The following is a 20,123-nucleotide window of genomic DNA, read 5'->3' on the forward strand; positions in this document are numbered from 1 at the left end:
AGGAAAATTTTGTAGCTCGGATAAAGTAGTAAAGTTTTTCCCTGCTTGTTGGAGATGTTAAACATTCTTGTTCCCTGCAGGGATTCAATAGCCGTGTGTCTATTATTGCTGATTGTGTTCCTGCCGCAAGAGCTGAACATAGGAAACCGTGGCACAAAGTAATCATTTTTTTCGCTGTTGACCTTCTGCACACAATTTGTATTTCAAAGAAAACTAGCCAGTCAAACAGGTGTCATCAGAAAGTGCAGTATGAACAATACACCATAGTTTGTCACTTCTTCTCAAAAGGACATGACAAATCATCTCAAGGCATGTAATTAATCACACATCTGCTGACGCCGATGTGCAGTATGTGTTAAGAGCAGCTACAAGAGCTATTTTAGAGTTGTGACGCTGTACGACAGACACTATCTAAAATTGTTTCTGTTCGCAATGTCTGTGAGCAGTATTAGGCCTGAGGGCATGGTTAAGCCAGTATGGGTTGGAGTGTATTATCACTATTAGGCCTGGAGCATTGACTGAGCCCGTCTGTGGTTAGATTGTATTAGCAGGGTTCTGTCTGACTTTTAAAGAGGCTTAACGTGATTGTAACAAAAAAAAGTTGAAATGTTCCCAATGGGATACGTATTAAAAAAGAAGCAATCCTGTTATGGGAAGGTAACGTCAGGGTGGCAAACAGATGCACACGTGATTTAAACAGCGCTGATGAACGCCATAACAGCCTCGGATTCTAATAATATTTTCTGTGCATCTTAGAAGGAAGCTCTTTGTGTCATCGGACATGTGAGACTGAATGAGCTTTGGATGGTAAAGGGATTCAACAGGCATTTAAAAAATGTCCAAAGCAAAAGGTTGGATAATATCCTATTACAAGAAATAGTATATAGACTTATTGATTCTCAGTGACAAATATTATTTTTTAAATTGATAGTATTTGTTTGCAGAGGCTTTCATTTGCATGCACAATTAGGATACCATACTGTGGTACAGTACAGTGTTAAACATGCTGCTGAATGAATGATCTGTTTGTATCCAAAATAAATCATGAAAATAAAATTCATCTGCTCCAGAAGACAAAAATGTTGGCATCATAAAACCATTGTTAACCTCGCAGGCAATTGTTTTAATCATTTTAATATTCCCATCTATTCTCATACAGTTGCCATAGTAAAATATCAAAACAATAAAATGTAAACCTTAACCTAGATTTGGAGCTTTGGAGCTTTGTTCTTCTTCCCCACTCAGTTTCAAACCTGTTCTTAAAAGGGGAGTTATTTTCTGCGTGCACGCAGGAAAACCTTGCATGCAGCCAGGTCGCAAGAGCAAGGCAGAGGAGGAGTGGGTGTGTCGCAAGTTTAAAAGTACATTGTGAACATTGCACGGCCACGGCAGCGGCTCCTCCCGCGGCAGACGACTCCTCCAGCTGTACGCTCTGGTTCTCCCGAACCTCCGTGGACGCACGGCGGCTGCTCACAAAGCGTGTCCGACATGAATGCACCTTACCTGGCCACGGCGGACAGCTCTTCCCGCTGTACACTCTGGTTCTCTCGGTCATGAAAGCCGTAGGTGCCATGAAGCCAGCACGCCCATCTTGCAATCTAACTGAGTGGGCATCATGAGCCTCGTACGATGCCCACACATGGTACGTCCCCAGTGAAACATACGACAGCCTTACATGAAGGACACCTAGCACGCACGAGTCGCACGCTGCACCCAAAAAAAGCTACCAACGGGGGGCCAGCTGCAAGCATGTGGGTGTCACGAATCACTTGCTCCACACTTGCAAATCCTCTGATACCCTACTTCCTCTACGTGCTGGCCCCGGCCAACAAATTTCCCAGAAATTGCGGAGTTCGTGCGTGTGGTAACATGTACATCGGGATGAATAGATTAATAGAATAAAGAAACTGGAGGTTAACTAATTAGCTTGCTGTTGTTAAAGTGGCGGCCATCACTTGTGTCACTTCAGAGATCTCGTAGCATGCACATAAGCGGTGTGCAATGTGGTATAAACAAAGCGAGCAGTATTGTCGGAGTATACGTCGATGTATGGCAGATTCATGTTAGACTGGCTGTCCTGTATATCAAGCAAGTGACAAACGTCATTTTGAGAATGGATGATAGGCTGATGTCGATCTTTTTTTTTTTATTCCATGCAATCGACCCACATTACGTTCTAGATACTACAACAACAAGGAACTTTCCCAATGCTAACAGTGAGTTATTATGTGCTATTATTGCTTATCATGTCTACTATATTAGGTAACAAGAGTATAAAGGTGACTATAGGGGTGTTATTTCATGTCTACGGTCTCTAATCATGTTAAATACCATCTTTAGAAAGTCAAACAGGTTTTCTATGCTATGAAAATATTTTGTTTATTAAAGTTGAATCGTACTTCGTGGAAATTCACCTATAGAAAACAGAAGCCAAACAGAAAACCCGAAAAATCCAAGATCAGAAAAAGCATAGCAAACCTATTTATGATCTTTTAAATACGTTTTATAACACTATTAGAGCCCTTTAGACATGAAATAGCATGCCTATAGTCACCTTTACGCTTGTATTATCCAATATAGTAGATAATCACAGAAAATAGACATAAAAAAGACATAATATAGACTCACACATCAGGAGAGTTTCTTGTTTTTGTTGCTTTTTTGACTTCCGGGACTTCTTGCGGTGGTTAATGCAATGTAGCGATCTTATAGAGTCATACAGAGTCTGACATTCTTTTATTGCCAACCTTAACGCCAGTAGGAGTGCTCAATTCCAACACAGAACACAGATCAGCTCGCACACTTGCTTCCTCCTGGCTTCCTCCTTCTCGACCAATAACATGAACAGCGAGTTGCATTCACGAACATCAGAATCTACAATATCAACACCAACAGGTCATTACAGTAACTTTACTGACACCCAAGTGACCAGTGTAGAATACTACACATCAATGTGTCTTTCAGTGCGTTTTCTGAATGTCTTATATTTGTATTTTAGTTCATTTTGTCATTTTCATGCTTGAAAATGTTTCACTCAGACAAAAAATACATACAATTTGATTAAACATGCATATTTTTTGACTTATAATAGGACATATTCAATTTGAGTGTCTTGGTTTTTGGTCATCAAAATATGATCAACCTACAGTGTACCTAATCCTCTTAGCGCTTCATATTTCGCAAAAAAATCAATTAGCGAGGCAAATCGCCCAAAAGTGTCCACTGGAATTGAGGCCAATTGGCAACGGGTGTAAAACGGGCAAATATTGAATATGTTAATTGGGAAGATTTAATGAGAATCCATCATGCAAATAGTTATAATCTGACAGACGGGAAGTCAGTTGGAAAATCAAGGCTCTTCCAAGTGAGCTTTGAATAGAGTAAACGATGAGGCAGGTGGATCTTCAGGGTGACCACGCTGATGCCAGAAGGTAAAGATTTCAGTTTGGTATTTAATTAAACCCACGACTAAAAGAAAATAACAGCGTTCCGTCCACAAGGCGCCTCAGCTTTCGAGATACAGTAAGAAGCGAAAACATCCAGAAGAAGCTGAAGGTGAATAATTCCAACAAAAGACATTTGTTTGACAGTTCCATCACGCTTGAGGCCAAAAGTGCGCAGATCCATTGCAGCTCTTCTAACTTTTCACCCTAACACTTTCAACACATGCTAATCGAGTGCTTGAGCAAATTTGCTCTGATTCCGCAACCCCGAGGTTAAAAAAGGATGATTAAGATAGAAACCAAGTGCTGGAATTGTTCTATGCGAACAGAGCTGGTTGGAGGGTTGAGATAGTCCGTCAGACAGTGGGGGGAACAGGGTGGCAGATGGTGACATGTTGATTTATGAGCTGCAGGGCTTTTCATTAACCATACTGAGTTTTACACAAGCACACAGTGTCAGAGAGGGAGAGAGAGGGAAAATTAGGGGATAGTGACAGAGGAAATGGGATTGTGTTGGAAGTGAGGAACATGGAAAGAAAAAACTTTCGGCAAGTTTTCTTACAGTGATTGATTTCTCGCCATTGTTTCACATATTTGACTCTTCCACACCTATACTTCGGGTGTATCTTCTCTCACCTCGTGTCACAATGCCCCCCATGACTGACTACTTAAAGAAAGACATTGTATGCCCAAGCAGAAGTTTGGATTGGACTTTGATGAAAGACATTTTATTGCTTGGCATACTACAACTATATACCAAAGTTGCACAAGCACATACACACGCACATTCACACGCACTTATTTTGTAGTTAAAGGGCTAGTTAATCACTGTAAATCGCAATTGTGGCACCTCCTATTGATTGTGCTCAAAATGCTTTGGAAGACATGCTAATGCACGTGTAATACATACACAGGGTTTCCGCTACATGTAATTGACCGTGGCGGTGCGCCACTACAAAATAAAAGCTGCCACACATTAAAAATGAGTTTTTTTTTTTTTTAACTCGAAAACGATTTTAAGTAATATATTGTATGAACACTAGGTCCCCAACTTACGAACACAATTGGTTCCAGACGACAGTTCTTAAGTCGAATTGTTCTTAAGTCGGAGAAAAGGTAATATTACCAATGATATAGGTACTACATGTACGTGTATACATATACAGTATATGCGTATGTATGTAAATATGAGTTTGGATGCAGTAGTAATATTAAACGAGGATAATTAATGAAAAAAACAATAATAAAAATGATATAATAATACGTAATGATAAATGTTATTTACCTTTGAAGAGGAGTGGTCGAGCATACGTCGGTGTGGAGGAGGAGGAGGAAGAGTTGTTGAAAAAGGACAAATCGTCGTCGTCGTTAGGCTCTTCCAAAAGAGGTAGTGTTCTGTGGGTGGTGTAGAATTAAGCAGGCCTATTAACTTTTAATAACTTTAATCACACGCTCTGTCCGGGTTGTATCATAAAGCTACAATTTAGCTTTCTCTCCCCAGCGTCTTACTCGACCTGTTGGTCCCATTAGCAGTGTCACAGTGCCCTCTACTGGTCAAGCATGTAACAGTATGAATATGGATACAAGGCAAAATAAAATAAAATATAGACCAGTCGGCTTGTGTTCGTATCCGCGAATGTTCGTAAGTTGGGGACCTAGTGTACAGTATATGCTATACAGTATATATCTTATTGTTTACGCACATTGTGACTACGATTAGTTTGAAAACGGTTTAAAATATCATAAACATGTTTCACTGTGCTTTATTTTGCTAAGCATGCACCGGAATCACTTGTCTGTCTTGCTGACACTTGAGCATGTGACCAGATACGTGACACGCCTTGTGTCGACTTTCATTTTTTTTTTTCATTAGCAGGAGAATGAACAATAGCCCGTAAAATGTGTAGTCAACTGACGGCAGCTTTAACGTGCTTAGCCTAGCTGTGCCAGCGTGTGTGGTCGCTCACGTTTCAATCTCATTCCACTTTGTCATTCTTGCTTTTCTTTGACATGCCTGGCTGGCGGCCGGAGCTACGATCATCATCACAACTTACCTTTTTAAAGTGTCACTTAACAATCTTGCTCTCTTGTTATCATTATAAGACTTATGACTTGTTTTCAAAACACTTGTTGTGTGCCGAAGTTGTGCACCTGAAGCACGTAGTGTGTAGGCTTTAGACAGTGACGCTATCACAGGGGTCTCCAACAGGGAGCTGCTATGCTAGCAGTAGTTTAGCAGCTGATGTTGAGTAGTTCACCAAGGAATATTTGCTTCACCCCTTAGTATTTTATAAGTGTTGTATTCAAACATGACACCTGTATTTAATGGCAAATGAGCACACTGAGTGGAGATGTGCTTTGTAAATAAAGTGCATTTTAAATGTTGGCAGTGCGCTCAGAAACTTTGCCATTAAATTAACAGTTTTGCATTGTTCTCGGTTCATGTTCTGCTAGTTGTTGAAAAACGTTAAATAAATAAGCCAGCAGCGGCACGACACAGTGGCAGCAGTCCACCCTACCATGCAGCCCACCACCACAGCTTCAAAAAATCATAGCGGAAACCCTGCGTACAATATATCCTCAAAGTTTTATACTAATTAGACAAATGGCTAATGCCGTATGGGAAAATGAGTTACTTAGTGAGTTACTTTTGAAAGACGTTTTGTTTGATGGTGGCCGTGTTTTTCAACCGCTCTTTCTCAATTCTTACAGATATGCGCTTGTCAGTCCTCCTCCGTGGTGATTCGGCTAAACACCCTAACGTTACAGTGGGTGCTTTGTAAAGTGCATTGAGCTGTGTGTGAAATTTGAAATTCAAATTTGGGGTTTAATAACACCACCGCTATGTGGTGTATTGGTCAGAAAAATAATAGCACAGACAACACAGTAGGACTGCACGTTTTGCTTTTGTACTCGATTAATACTCGATGGAAAACGTTTATTTTTGTACTGGTAAAAATACGCCACCCGTCTATTATGTCATCAGCGGTTGACTCTCAAAAGTGTTAACACAAAACATGTTTTTTTTAGTTTTCCAATTATAGGTTTACATGCATAAAACAATTCTAAATGTATACAAATGAGAAATGAAAAGGATAAATGAACATTTAAGGTTACTTTCACCTTCACTGAAGAGATGACTGTTCAATGTGGCAGTGAACCTTCCTGTTTTCAGTCATTTCAAGAATCGCATCTCATAGATGTCACCACTCTGACATCTACATTTCTTGTGAAGTCGACAATAGAAACTCAAAATTAAAACCTCAAGACGTCCTTTTAGGAAATATCAACAAGAATATGAATGAATGGCAAATAGAGGCTACCGTCATGTGATGTGTTAAAGGAAGGCCTTGGTAATTCTTGTTTATGGTTGCTTATATTGAAACGAGTTCATAAACACTGATCACAGTCGGACACATTCTGAGCTCATTTCAAAGCAACTAAGTTATCCACCATGATGATTTTTATGTGTGTTTGATTGACAGGTGTATGATGGCGAGAACAGTTCATCCCGTCTCCTTGGCAACTTCACCCGTGAAGTCATGATGGGTCACGTCATTAATAGTACCTCCAATCACTTGTGGCTGGAGTTCAACAGCAACGCCTCTGGAACCACTCAGGGCTTTCACCTCACATACACAAGTGAGTTCAAATGTCGTTTTGAAACCTTAATTGCACAGCTATACAGAATTTGTTTTACATTTTCTCAAGAAAGTATCCCTTTTTTCCTTGCAACCATTGAAAGGGTTAGTTACTGTGCAAGCTGACTTGGTGCTATGGTCAAGTGATTCCTTTGACTGTTGCAGCAAAAAAAAATGTGTCATGTACTACAAAACTCTTGTGGATAGTCTTTCACAGTCAGCAAAATACCAATTTATTTCACTTCTGACAGGCGAAAAAGACTAGCTCTCAGATTTACAAGCAATTTCTGCTGAGGGTTGGGACCAAAGTGCAAATGCTTTGTAAGCGAGCAAACATATGATTCAAACATCAATTCTTAAAACACAAACACGTTTTTATTGCGATTAAAGAGCATCTTTGAGGAGGACAAGACAATCTCTGTGACATTATAAAGGTGAACATCTATGGTCGGTATGACAGTACACTCCTGATCAAAGACCAGTTGAAAAATTGCAAGAATTTTTACATTTTTGCACTGTTCAGCTTCTGAGTAGAGCTTCAAAATGCAAAAAGAAGAAATGGGAGTGAGCCCAAAATAAAAAAAAAAACGAATAGGTAATTTACTGCAAACAAGCATCAAAAAGAAATAGGCTGATCATTAGCTGATCAAAAGTTTAAGACCATAGCTCAAAAATACCGGAAACCCCCTAATATAGAACTTCTTCAGGGGTCGCCACAGCGAATCAATTGCCTCCGTCTAACCCTGTGTTCTGCATCCTCTTCTCTCACACCAATCATGTCCTTCACTACATCCATAAACCTCCTCTTTGGTATTCCTCTAGGCCTTCTGCCCGGCAGTTCCAAACTCAGCATCCTTCTACCTTTATATTCCCTATCTCTCGTCTGGACATGTCCAAACCATCTCAGTCTGGCCTCTCTGACTTTATCTCCAAAACATCTAACATGTGCTGTCCCTCTGATGTACTCATTCCTGATCCTATCCTTCCTGTTCACTCCCAGAGAGAACCTCAGCATCTTCATCTCTGTTGCCTCCAGCTCCGTCTCCTGTCTTTTCCTCATTGACACTGTCTCTAGACCAAACAACATCGCTGGTTTCACCACAGTTTTGTACACCTTTCCTTTCATTTTAGCTGAAACTCTTCTATCACACATCACACCTGACACTTTTCTCCACCCGTACCATCCTGCCTGTACACGCTTCTTCACCTCTTTTCCACATTCTCCATTGCTCTGGACTGTTGACCCTAAGTACTTAAACCCCCTAATATAGAACTCCATTCTGCTCCATTCTTGTTACTCAACTCAAAAATAGGTTTGGGCATGCTTGATGCCATGTTTCCAGTAGGCTAGTGGGGATGTTGCCCCAGGTGGTGAAGATGGCTGCGCGGAGGGCATCCACTATCTGGAATCGATCTCCATTTTTGGAAACTTCCCTCGCCGTCCATCCCCAAATGTCCTCAATTGGCTTTAGATAAGGGGAACACGCAAGATGTTCCAAAAGAATGAGGTAATTTCTCTGGAAGAAGTCCTTTGTCAGGCGGGCATAGTGAACTGCAGCGTTGTCCTGTTGAAAAACCCAGTCATTACCACACAGATGTTGGCCTTCAGTCATGAGGGATGCCCCTGCAACAGCTACACATAGCCAGCTGGCTGCCATTTTATGCCTCTCCACAACCTGGAGCTCCATTGTTCCAGTGAAGGAAAAAGCACCCCGGATCATAATGGCACCCCGCCCACTGTGCCGTGCGGAAAACATCTCCTTGTCATGCCAGTAACGTTGGAAGCCATCAGGACCATCGAGGTTCCATTTTTTCTCATCACAATAAAACTTTCTTCCACCTTTCAATGACCCATGTGTGGAGCTCTCGTGCAAATTCTTGTGCAAAGCAGGCAATTTTGTGGTTTTGAAGGAGACGAGGCCTTTGAAGACATTTTTTGCTCTTAAAACCCTTCTCTCGCAGTTGCCGTTTCATGGTTATTGCACTGTACTTGGCACCAGTAACAACCTTCATTTGGGCCGAGGATCATCCCGTGTCTTGACGGACAGGAAATTGAATCCTCCGGCTTAGTGCTAGTCAGATTTTTTGCATCTCCTTTTTTGTTCCATAACTTACTGCAACCAACCTCAGCAGCAATGGCGTGCTGCGAGAAGTGTTGCTTCTGCAGCTCAACAAACAAACCGCATTCAAAAAGAGAAAGCTTTTATGCCATCAAAAGATCAAGACAGTGTGAATCCCTGACAGAAAATGACATTGAATCCACATTTTTGATCAGCTGACGAACAGCCGATGTCTGTTTAGTGATTGGTTGCAATCTGAATGTAAATGTTTTTTTTTTGTCTTACTGACATTTATTTATTTTTTTGCATTTTGAAGCTCTATTTAGAACATCCTTAAGGTCCAACAGTGCAAAATGTAAATTCCTGCAATTCTTCAACTTACAATTTTGGAGTTTATAAGATAGACACAAGATGATGTGTATGTCAGTGAAACCATTAATTGCAAATGTTTTAAGAAGGCAAAAGAGTTGCATAGTTCTGATCGAACTGCTAAACTGATGGACAGAGAAGAGAAATTAGTATAAGGTTTAAGCAAGTAATAGGGTGGAAATTGCTGCTGAAGAAAAACAGCGTTATGATTTGTATTTGACTACTTTATTTCTGATTTCAGTCAATATTTGACTTGTAAAATCCTAAAAAGAGTGCAACCACAATGTATGAAAGATGCATGGTGCCTAAATGTTGTACAATTATTTTGCCTCCAGGAATTATTGGAATTACATCATGAAGTAGAAGTTATTTTGCATATTATCACATCTCTCCATAGTCAGGGTTTCAAAAAGTTTAATCCTGTCCACACAGATAATTTAACACTCAAAATTGGATGCTAAAGTGTGGAATACATTTCTATTAGCCCCTATTTTTTATTTGTTTCCAACATCCATGATGTACCGCAAATTCCAGATAATTGAGCGCAACTGAACACAAGCCACACCCTCCAAACGTAAAGAAAAAATATATATACACATTATATATAGGCCACACTTATCTATAAGCCGCAAATGTGTAACATGGTATATTTACTTAGAAAAACACACCTTAAACCTTGCAATCGAACCTACAGTTGGTGTTCCAAGCGTCACTCATTAGCTCGGCAACGTTTTAGTTAGTTAAACAGCTACCGTGGTCCAAGCAGTCCAAGCAGAAGTCGCAGCAATTTTACAATTGATCAAACCTATTTAAGATATGTCAGATCAAAACACGATTGCTGCTTAAGATTTCAAAACATCATATTAGCGTCCACTTCTCTGAATACTTCCTGAATTCCTGAAGCATCATGGGAACTGTAGTTCTTTTAGCGATAAATTAGCTGCATCATTGTTTAAGCGCAGGGTTCAAAGTGTGTGAGAAAAGTAGAGGCTTATAGTTTGGAATTTGCGGTAGTTGATATCTATTACTATTACTATTAAATCTATTAAGTCTATTACTTAAAAAAACATATCTGAACTACTTGTGTCTTCTTTTAGGTTTTGACCTGGTACGGTGTGAGGAACCAGGTGTCCCTAGTTATGGCTACAAAATCCAGGACGACGGCCATTATGCCAACACTTTTGTCCTTTACTCCTGCAACCCTGGCTACAGTCTCCATGGCAGCAGCACACTGACCTGTCTTAGTGGAGACAGACGCGTTTGGGACAAACCACTTCCATCCTGTATTGGTTAGTATACAGTACCATTATACTATTACAACTCCTTTCAACTCATCAAAGAACAAACATTTGTACAATTTGAACATAAATATAGCAGGTGATTATGGTGTCAGTACAAGGGGCTGCCAAGAAAAACAGGTTAATTACAGGCAACACATTTAGACATTTAGAAGTCCATTTTGCTTTGGTGAAGTGTTTTTCTTGAAGAGGTAGTGGTGTCGCATTATACTTGATTTTAGCAGGTTTGCTCCCCCAGGGAGTCATGAGCCAAATGAGAGTTTAGTACCGAAGGGCACCAAAGCATCAATTGTCACTGTGCATTAGCATTTTTCTTTCTATCGAGTGGCTGCAGGGCTTGTGCTTTTATGCGGAATGCTGCCCTGTGTGGCCAAGACCAAAAATTCCAGCCACTGACCCGTGTGTTGCTCATCTGATAGTTTTCCAGATGAAGCTCTTTGACCACACAAACTCTCAACCCATCCTCGGCAGCCTCTTTAATAGCTTACTCTTTATCAGCTGTAACACATTCCTGTGTTCTAGCTCTGACTCAAACCCCCCTGAATGCTGGAGTGAAGCCTTGCTCTTAGCGTCTACCTTCATCACAAGAGAGCTTGGCACGCCAAAGCTTGGAATTTCCCCCTCGCCAAGTCTGGCTTGCTCAGTCCCACTTGTTGGTGGGGTGTAGGGACACTTCACACACTTTACCCATCATTCCAAGCCAGATGTATGGGCCTGAAGCGACACAAGCAATGGAACATAGAGCGGAAGTAACCGAGTCGGACAACACTGTGCCCACAAGCTTTGACTAAGCCAAGACACACATCACGTTTTTGATCCCTTGACACTGCAGAAATCTGTGTACAACACAGCCTCCTGCACAGCATGCTCTTAGGGGGTCCTGTCAACACATTGGCAACTGTGGTTTTACCCATCAAACCAGTCGATCAGAATGTGCCGGTACACATACTGCGCTCTAATAGTTCAGACCAGAATTGGTCCAACCACAGAGCTCTCTTTGGGTCATCATTTGGGCCCTCAACTTTAGTCAAGAGGAAATTTCCCATGATCATGGTCATGGTTGTATTAGCTTTGAATATGTTTAAGAAAATTACTTGCATAATAGCCAATGCCAGTTAAGCAGTATGAGGAAGCAGGTCTTGTTTAATCTGACCCCTTCTCCATATTTCAGAATTTTTTAAAATTATCTGTTTATTCACTTCCTGTATTTAAATGTAATGATTTTCTACAGGGGAGGTACATTTAAGGTTAATTGTGGCACACTGTTGAGTTGACTACTGTAAGTTGGAATTCTGACATTTCCATCAACCAAGTCAACTATGATTTACTTGGCAAAGGAGGCATATGATGCCTATTCACACGTGTCCTCTAGGAGCCACTCAAAGTTCACAGACTGCCGATTAAATATGAAGTTTCACTTGACTTTGGCTGTGCAGATTCAACACAGTAAGGCCTGTACGCATTCCAGCATTGTAGGGACTGTGTGGGCTCTTGGAACATTTTAATTTGGAATTCCCAAATGCCGAACCAGACATTGTCTTTCTCTAACCTGCTTGCACACCTGTGCTCTCAGAGGCAAGACATGGCCTAATTTGGTTGCTAATGGCAACTACAAAGAATAAAAGAATGTGTGTGTGCATGCAGTTGCTTGTGCTAATATATGTGTGTTTTTACATGTGTGTTTGTCCCCGTGTTCCTTCACAGTCAGTCATTAATTTGCAGCTGCTTTGTTGCTGACTTACTTCAGGTAAGCCAGCAGCCAGGAGAATACTTGCTGGCAGGCCCCTGGGCTAAATACCTCTACAGCTACCACTGCATTTTCCTCCTTTGTCATTCTTTTGGGTCATTTGTCACTTTGCCTTTATGCTTGTCTCTCTCCCTGTCTGTCTGGCTCAGTACAATGTCTGCTTGTACCACCATGTAGATTAGGCAGTTTTGGTTTCTATACCATCCCCATTCCCCAACTTTCTCAGATTGAGTTAAAGAGAGAGATGGTCTTCATCTGTATACTGTATTTGTCTTTGGAACCACTCCTATCAAATCAATAGAGTAGGTTGCTTTGCAGAATGCAGACTGTTATGAGTTGCTTTCTCTAAAGATAGAATTTAGACACGCATATTAAGTTATTTCTCACCCAAACTAATTTCTAATCTGCTGGTTCATTGGACGACCATATGCCCCTTGTGCTACCATTCTGTCTTTTTCTCCTACTTGCTGCTATATACAACTGCCCGCTGCAAAGAAAATAAAAATAACAGAAAATGCCACTTCTCCCTTGTGAATTGAGCATTATTCTATTCCTGGTCTCGCAGCACTCCTGGGAGATCTTTAGAAGAATAACAGATACTACAGCTAGTCATTTGCCAACCTTGAAAGTCTAAAGCTGGAGCTTAAGCAATTCAAGGTTGATTATATGATACAAGCGTGTCCATACTGTTTCTCATTTAAGTCAACTTTCACACCTCTTGGTAATTTATAACAAAGTAAAGGAAAAGCCTCTTATTGAGTTGAACAGCTTAATATGGCTTTAAGAAGACTTGAAGGCGAAAGTTATTGATACCAGTAATCTGGTGGAGACAATAATAAGAATGAGTATTAACAATTCAAAGTATGAAGATTTATAGGCCTTGTTGTCCTTAATTGTTAATCTTATAAGAGGTAATGTTTGTTCACAACACTTCAAACATCTTCTTGATGGATTAGAATTTGATTTACAACTAAGAAGGCAGTAAGTCAGCAACAGCATCTGCAAAGTTTGTTTACTGTAATCCAATACAACAGTTTGGGGTTTTGTCCCTGGTAGTTTTAAGACATATTTTCTTCTGTAAAACAAGTAGAAGCAAGAGACAGTAGCAGCTGCAAATCACACAGTAGGTGATACAAGTGGTGTTTGACGATGTTTACGTCTTGTGTCCTTGCAGCCGAGTGTGGAGGTCACATAACTGGAGCAGTGTCTGGACGAATTTTGTCTCCGGGATACCCTGCCCCATATGACAACAACCTCCACTGCACCTGGACTATAGAGGCTGATACTGGCAAGACTATCAGGTAATAATCAGATAGCTGGATATACAGTAATACCTTGTTTATTGCGGTTAATTGGTTCCAGACCCAACAGTTAGGGTGGCAGTGGCTCAGGAGGTAGAGGTAGAAACTGGAAGGTTGTGTCCATTAGCAAGACACTTCACACACCTTGACTCCAGTGCTGCCAACACTTGTGTATGAATGTGAATGAATGTTTGGTGGTGGTCGGAGAGGCCGTAGGTGCGGATTCGCAGCCACGTTTCCATCAGACTACCCCAGGGCAGCTGTATCTACAGATGTAAATTACCACCACCAGTGTGTGACTGAGGAGTGAATGAATAATGGTTTCATTTATTATGAAACGCTTTGGGAGTCTTGAAAAGCACTAAAATCAAATCCATTATTATTATTATTGTTGTTAGAGCACAGAATTTTTTTTAACATTATTAGAGCCCTCTAGACATGAAATAACACCCCTATAGTCAACTTTACACTTGATTTTTGGACAGCTCGAAGTGGTTCTGGCAAACCATCCGACGCCTCGGAAAGGGGAAGCAGTGCACTGTCCACACTTTTTACAGTGGAAACGGAAGCCTGCTGACCTCAACTGACGATATACTGTAGTTGGCTGGTGGAAGGAATACTTTGTGGCCCTTCTCAATCCCACAGACATACCTTGCATAGAGGAAGCAGAGTCTGAGGACACAAATGCGGACAGTTCCATTGCCGTGGTAAGGTATGCAAGGCGGTCAAAACACTCCCCAGTGGCAAATCTCCGGGGGTGGACAAGTTTCACCCTGAGTTCCTCAAGTTTCTGGATGGTGAGGGACTGTCTTAACTGACACGTCTCTTCAACATTGTGTGGAAGTTGGGAACAGTACCTCTGGATTGGCAGATCGGGGTGGTGGTCCCCCTTTCAAGAAGGGTGACCGAAGGTTGTGTTCTAACTGTAGGAGGATCACACTCCTCAGCCTCTCTGGGAAAGTGTATTCCAGGGTGCTGGAGAGAAGGGTACGATCATTACTCGTACCTCGGCTACAGGAGGTGAAATGTGGACCAGCTCTACACCCTTGCAAGGGTGCTGGAGGGTACATGGGAGTTGGCCCAACCGGTCTACATGTGCTTTGTAGACTTGGAAAAGGCATTCGACCGTGTCCCTCGCTGTATACTGTGGGGGGTGCTCGGAGAGTACGGGATTGGTGGCATGCTAGTACATGCCATTTGGTCCTTGTACAACCAGAGCAGGAGCCTGGGTCGCATTGCCACCAGTAAGTTGAGACTCTTCCAGTGAACGTTGGCCTCCACCGAGGCTGCCCTTCGTCACCGATTCTGTTCATCATTTTCATGAACAGAATTTCTGGGCGCATCCAAGGCGTCAAGGGAGTCCTGTTTAGGGCAGGTTTGCAGCAGAGTGTGAAGCTTCTGGGATGAGCCTCAGCACCTCCAAATCAGAGGCCATGGTTCTCAGTCAGAAAAGGCTGGATTGTACCCTCTGGATTGGGAGTGAGGTTGATCTATGTTCCCACCCTCACCTATGGTCATGAGCTTTGGGTCATAACCGAAAGAACAAAATTGCGGATACAATCAGTTGAAATGAGTTTCCTCCGTAGGGTGGCTGGACTCACCCTAATCAGTCCAGTTTAGGTGGCTTGGGCATCTAGTCCGGATGCCTCTCGGACGCCTGCCTGGTGAGGTGTTGTGGGCATGCCCAGCCGGGAGAAAGCCCCGGGGCAGATCTAGGACACACTGGAGCATTATGTCTCACAGCTGACCTGGGAATGCCTTGGTGTCCTCCCGGGGGAACTGGAAGAGATGGCCGGAGACCGGGAAGCCTGGACTTCCTTACTGATACTGCTGTCCCGTGACCCGGACCCAGAAAAACGGAAGAAAATGGAATGCAATGGGCATAAATTGGATTCATGCTCCTTTGTGTTGCCATAAATACAGTATGTTCCCTAGGAGTGAGTGGCGGACACGAAGTGAGATTTGAGTTCAGCCTACCGTGGGTTATGGCCGAAACAGCAGCCTGTGTTTTTATTAGGGATCATTGTGCCTGTTATATGATCATTCAAACCTGCAATAAAACCCTATTCTTTTGGCGATTTATTCATTAATATAGTTTTGAAAAACCGTGATAGAGTAAAGCTGCAAAATTTGAAGCGTGATGTGGCGAGGGACGACTATACACAGAAACAACATTTACTATTGAGGTTCCAACGTATTTTGACTAGTTTTTGGCAACTAAACACATCATAAAGTTGGTGAACAAGTTGCATTATACCAGGACTATGGTCCACAAAATTCACATGACAACTTTTTAATGTAGCTATTAATTATATGTAGCCATTAATTATAGATATGGGTTCTGTGCCAAAGGCACTGCTGTGTAGGTAGTACATCACATTAATCATTATGTCACTATCTGGTTTTCCCAAGTGCATGCATGTTGTGTCATCAATATGACTTCATATGGAGACTGTCAAATAAAGAACAGTTGTTTATGTTGTTCAATTTTGTTTTTCTTCTTAGTCTCCACTTCATTGTCTTTGACACTGAAATTGGCCATGATACCTTAAGAGTTTGGGATGGACCATCTGGACCGTTGGATGGAGGGATCCTTTTGAAAGAGTGGTCGGGTCCAGCTTTGCCTGAAGATATCCACTCCACTTTCAACATACTCACACTTCAATTTGACGCTGACTACTTCATCAGCAAGCAGGGATTTTCCATCCAGTTCTCCAGTAAGTAAAAAACTGTGGTAAGGCATACTGTATATAGCTCAATTAAATCAAGAAGCAATAAGAAGCCAGTTATTGACTTAATTAATTTTGCTAAACAACACCCTCAGCTGTCATTACATAGGTCTTCTGAGTTGTTATAGATGTGAAGTTTATATTTATTTTTAAATAGAAATAATCTGTAATTAACAAAGCATTTAATAGGTTTTCCTAAAAAATATAAAAACTTTACTACTATGCTGAAAGCTTTGAGCTTACAGATGTACCATTTAGGCTTTGACAGAAGTACACCTTGAAACACCTATTTATATTCTGCCCCTATGTTTTAATTTAATTAAAATTTGTCACCAGGATTCAGCCAGGGTGTGAGTAATTTTGCTCTCCAGGGTCGCAGGATATACACGTGTGATACATGGTTATTGAAGAAATGTAACAGTGTATTTCTTTACCTATAGTAATACTCTCGTCTTCATGAAGAAGTGTAACCTGCACAATAACTTGCCCTTTCAGTGCAAGGATGGCCCTTGCTGTTTTGAGGCACTCAACCCAAAAATGTCTCTGCCCCATCCTTTTACAATCATCCTTCGTGTCTCTGAAATCCACTGTGGCAGCAAAAATCAATCACAAGCACACCGAGTAAGAAAATAGACGGGCAGTCAAGACCATTGTACCTTTACCGCTCCGTTCTTTCATGTCAGCTCACTCGCATAAACACACTCGCAATAACTGTGTTCATAAAACTATAGGCACACACTAGTACCTAGTCAGAGTGCTTGCATCAATGGTGACACACTCAGATGGAACATTTTGAAGGGTATCTATTGTAACTAAAAATATACTCCGGGTGCCTAATACCAGGCTTTTTTCTGCACCCCTATGATGAGCAACTGCCCTTTTCACGTCTACTGCTGCAGACTAAGGCTTGAAATGTAAATGTGCGTTTTGGGTGTGTGCACATGCAAATTTCAGGTGTTCAGTATACTGTATGTAAACGTAGTGATTTTGGCTATGTGTCACTTGAGAGCATATCTTGCATTATATAATACAGTACATGTTCATAGAAAAAAAACAGATATAGTCAATAAATTGGAATGAAGCACTTAGAACTGCAATGCGGATGCAGATGGATGAATTTATTGTCTGAATGGGAGTATAAATGCTCTTTGTGGGGGCTTGGCTCCCACGTAATTGTTCTCCTATGGTATCCTTTAATCCATATATTGAAACACATCAACTGGAATCCTAGTACATTAAAAACTGAATCAAGCTGTCTCAGAGATAGCAGACTAATAAAAATGATTGCAAAGACTTAGTAGTATGTACTGTATAACTATACTATGTGTCTGTGTATGCATTTCTAGTGACATATAAGACATCTATACCTCAACTGAAGTCTTGATTTAAGGAGTTGTTATGGACCTACGGTAATTGTCTGGAGGCGATTGAGAGATTTATCTGCATTTGTTCCTGAAAGGTAGAATACGGACATAGTTCATTTGAGCCAGATCAGAGCTCGAGTTAAAGGCTACTCTAATGGCTGCAGCAATTTTTAAAATTGGCGATAGATCAACGTTGTTACCAACAAACATGGTCCACCATGCCATTACCCCGGGCCAAGCCACAGGGGATATCATGGTGAGGCCTGGGAAGGTTGTCAAAGTGTCCACCCGCCTCAGCTCAGATCGTTCGCCTAATTTAAAATGCCTGTGAGTTGTTTTTAACAACAGTGCCACTGCGTAGGCATCAAGATAGCTTGGGCATGTGAGGAAGTAGGTTTTGGTGAGGATGGAGAGAGATGCTGCAGAAAGGCTCAGTCAATAAGCTTCAGGGCTCCCAGCAGGGGAGCGTCTGAAAGTAGAGTGAAGTCTAGCAAGCCAGTGCTTAGGTGGTCACAGTCAGTCTACTGCAGTTCAGTCTACTACATGTTCACACACGCACTGGTATTCTTGATTTCATATATTGTACTATTACTGTGACAGAGTAACTAACTGTAATTGGCTAACATTTTAGTACACAGTGCACGCATCAGCAAAATAGTCATCAACATCAACATCAGACCCATCACTATAGACCGGGCCTCCATGTCTTGTCTGTAAGGGATGAACCTGATGGCAGAAGATCTTAGCATGCAGTGACTACACAGTATAGTACATTAACAAGAATTTTGTTAATTATTGTCTTGGCGAATGATGAATATTCATAAGCAGGGCCATCAGCACCACCAATCCTCATTTTAACAATAAATATTGACACTCACTAATATGCTAATCAAAGCCAGTTTGTTCCATTATTATGTAAATCACCTTATGTTCACCCCATGTTCATTTAACAAAGTAAAAGAGAGATGTAATACTACACCAAATAAATGTATATATTTTGGATTTACTGCATGATGAAAGTCTTTGCTTGTCAATGTCACTCTCGGTGCATACATTGGAACCTCTGAAGTCACACAATCCATTCCATGATGGTGGTTAACTTCCAAGTTGTTCTTATTTCAAATCAGGTAGTTCCCATAGGAGATAATGTGAATTGAAGCTCGCCATCATGAAAGGTGTATTACATGTACAGTGGAACCTTGGTTAGTCAGGCTGACTCAGAGCCCGACTCAGATGGATCCGTTTATTGTCTTAATGAGAGTATAAATGCTCCCATTGAATTCAACTGAAATTGCTGGTGTTGATTACGTTATAGCAATATTGTTGGCATATTTTTAAAAAATATCTTAAACAACAATTGAATGTTGTCCTTTTGACTTATAATGAGTCTCAATATGCATCACTGTTGTTATTTATAGTTAATACAACATTTCTGTCTGCATTGTCAACATGCTGACTGGAAGCCTTTTTGGGCTCACCACATAATGGACTATTGTGTGTCTCTAAATTGTATTTTTTTGTTTTCAGACCAATAATATTGTTGTGTTGGAGTGTCCCTGTCTCAATATCTGTCTCGCATTGTCTAGCCACAACAGCAACAACCTGCAATGACCCCGGCATCCCAGTAAATGGCTCTCGATATGGGGACAGTAAGGAGCCCGGTGACAGTATGACGTTCCAGTGTGACCCCGGCTATCAGCTCCAAGGCCCTGATACCATCATCTGTGTCCGCATGGATAACAGGTTCTTCTGGCAGCCCGACCCTCCAACATGCATGGGTAAGTGTTCATTACTGAAAGAAGTTTAAACATTGTTTTTGATGAGATGAGTGAAGAACATACAGTAGATTAAGTGTACAACATCCCCATTAAAAATGAACAGACAATTTTGTTACAAGTTTCACATTCCTCACATTTCGTAATTGATTCGGACTATTTAAACATGAAAACCTTCAGTTCATTCAGGACATTTGGATTAACAATTTTCCACATCCAAAAATTCCCACTTTTCCCGTATTCAGGTACGCTCAAGTCCTGAATTTACAGTACATTATGTAAGTCCGAAATAACAGTGTTTTGTTCATAGTTTCCTATTGTGTCTACATGCACATGTGCAACTCCAAAAACACGGTGGATGTGCCGTATACATGTACACTCTACTGTACTGTATAC

The 20,123-nt window shown here is 41.2% G+C and overlaps 1 protein-coding gene across 4 annotated transcripts in view; it reads left to right on the plus strand.

The window, feature by feature from the left end:
* LOC129178114 (CUB and sushi domain-containing protein 1-like) overlaps window positions 1–20,123 on the plus strand; it is a 493,613-nt gene that overhangs the window by 360,078 nt on the left and 113,412 nt on the right. For all 4 annotated transcript variants that reach the window (XM_054769950.1, XM_054769952.1, XM_054769951.1 and 1 more), the window contains exons 25-29: window positions 6,929–7,085; window positions 10,611–10,802; window positions 13,733–13,859; window positions 16,365–16,576; window positions 19,539–19,730. In XM_054769950.1, the coding sequence (XP_054625925.1) occupies window positions 6,929–7,085; window positions 10,611–10,802; window positions 13,733–13,859; window positions 16,365–16,576; window positions 19,539–19,730 (880 nt within the window). The remainder of the gene's footprint in view (window positions 1–6,928; window positions 7,086–10,610; window positions 10,803–13,732; window positions 13,860–16,364; window positions 16,577–19,538; window positions 19,731–20,123) is intronic.

The sequence above is a fragment of the Dunckerocampus dactyliophorus genome, chromosome 3 (assembly GCF_027744805.1).
Source record: "Dunckerocampus dactyliophorus isolate RoL2022-P2 chromosome 3, RoL_Ddac_1.1, whole genome shotgun sequence".
Taxonomy (NCBI): domain Eukaryota; kingdom Metazoa; phylum Chordata; class Actinopteri; order Syngnathiformes; family Syngnathidae; genus Dunckerocampus; species Dunckerocampus dactyliophorus.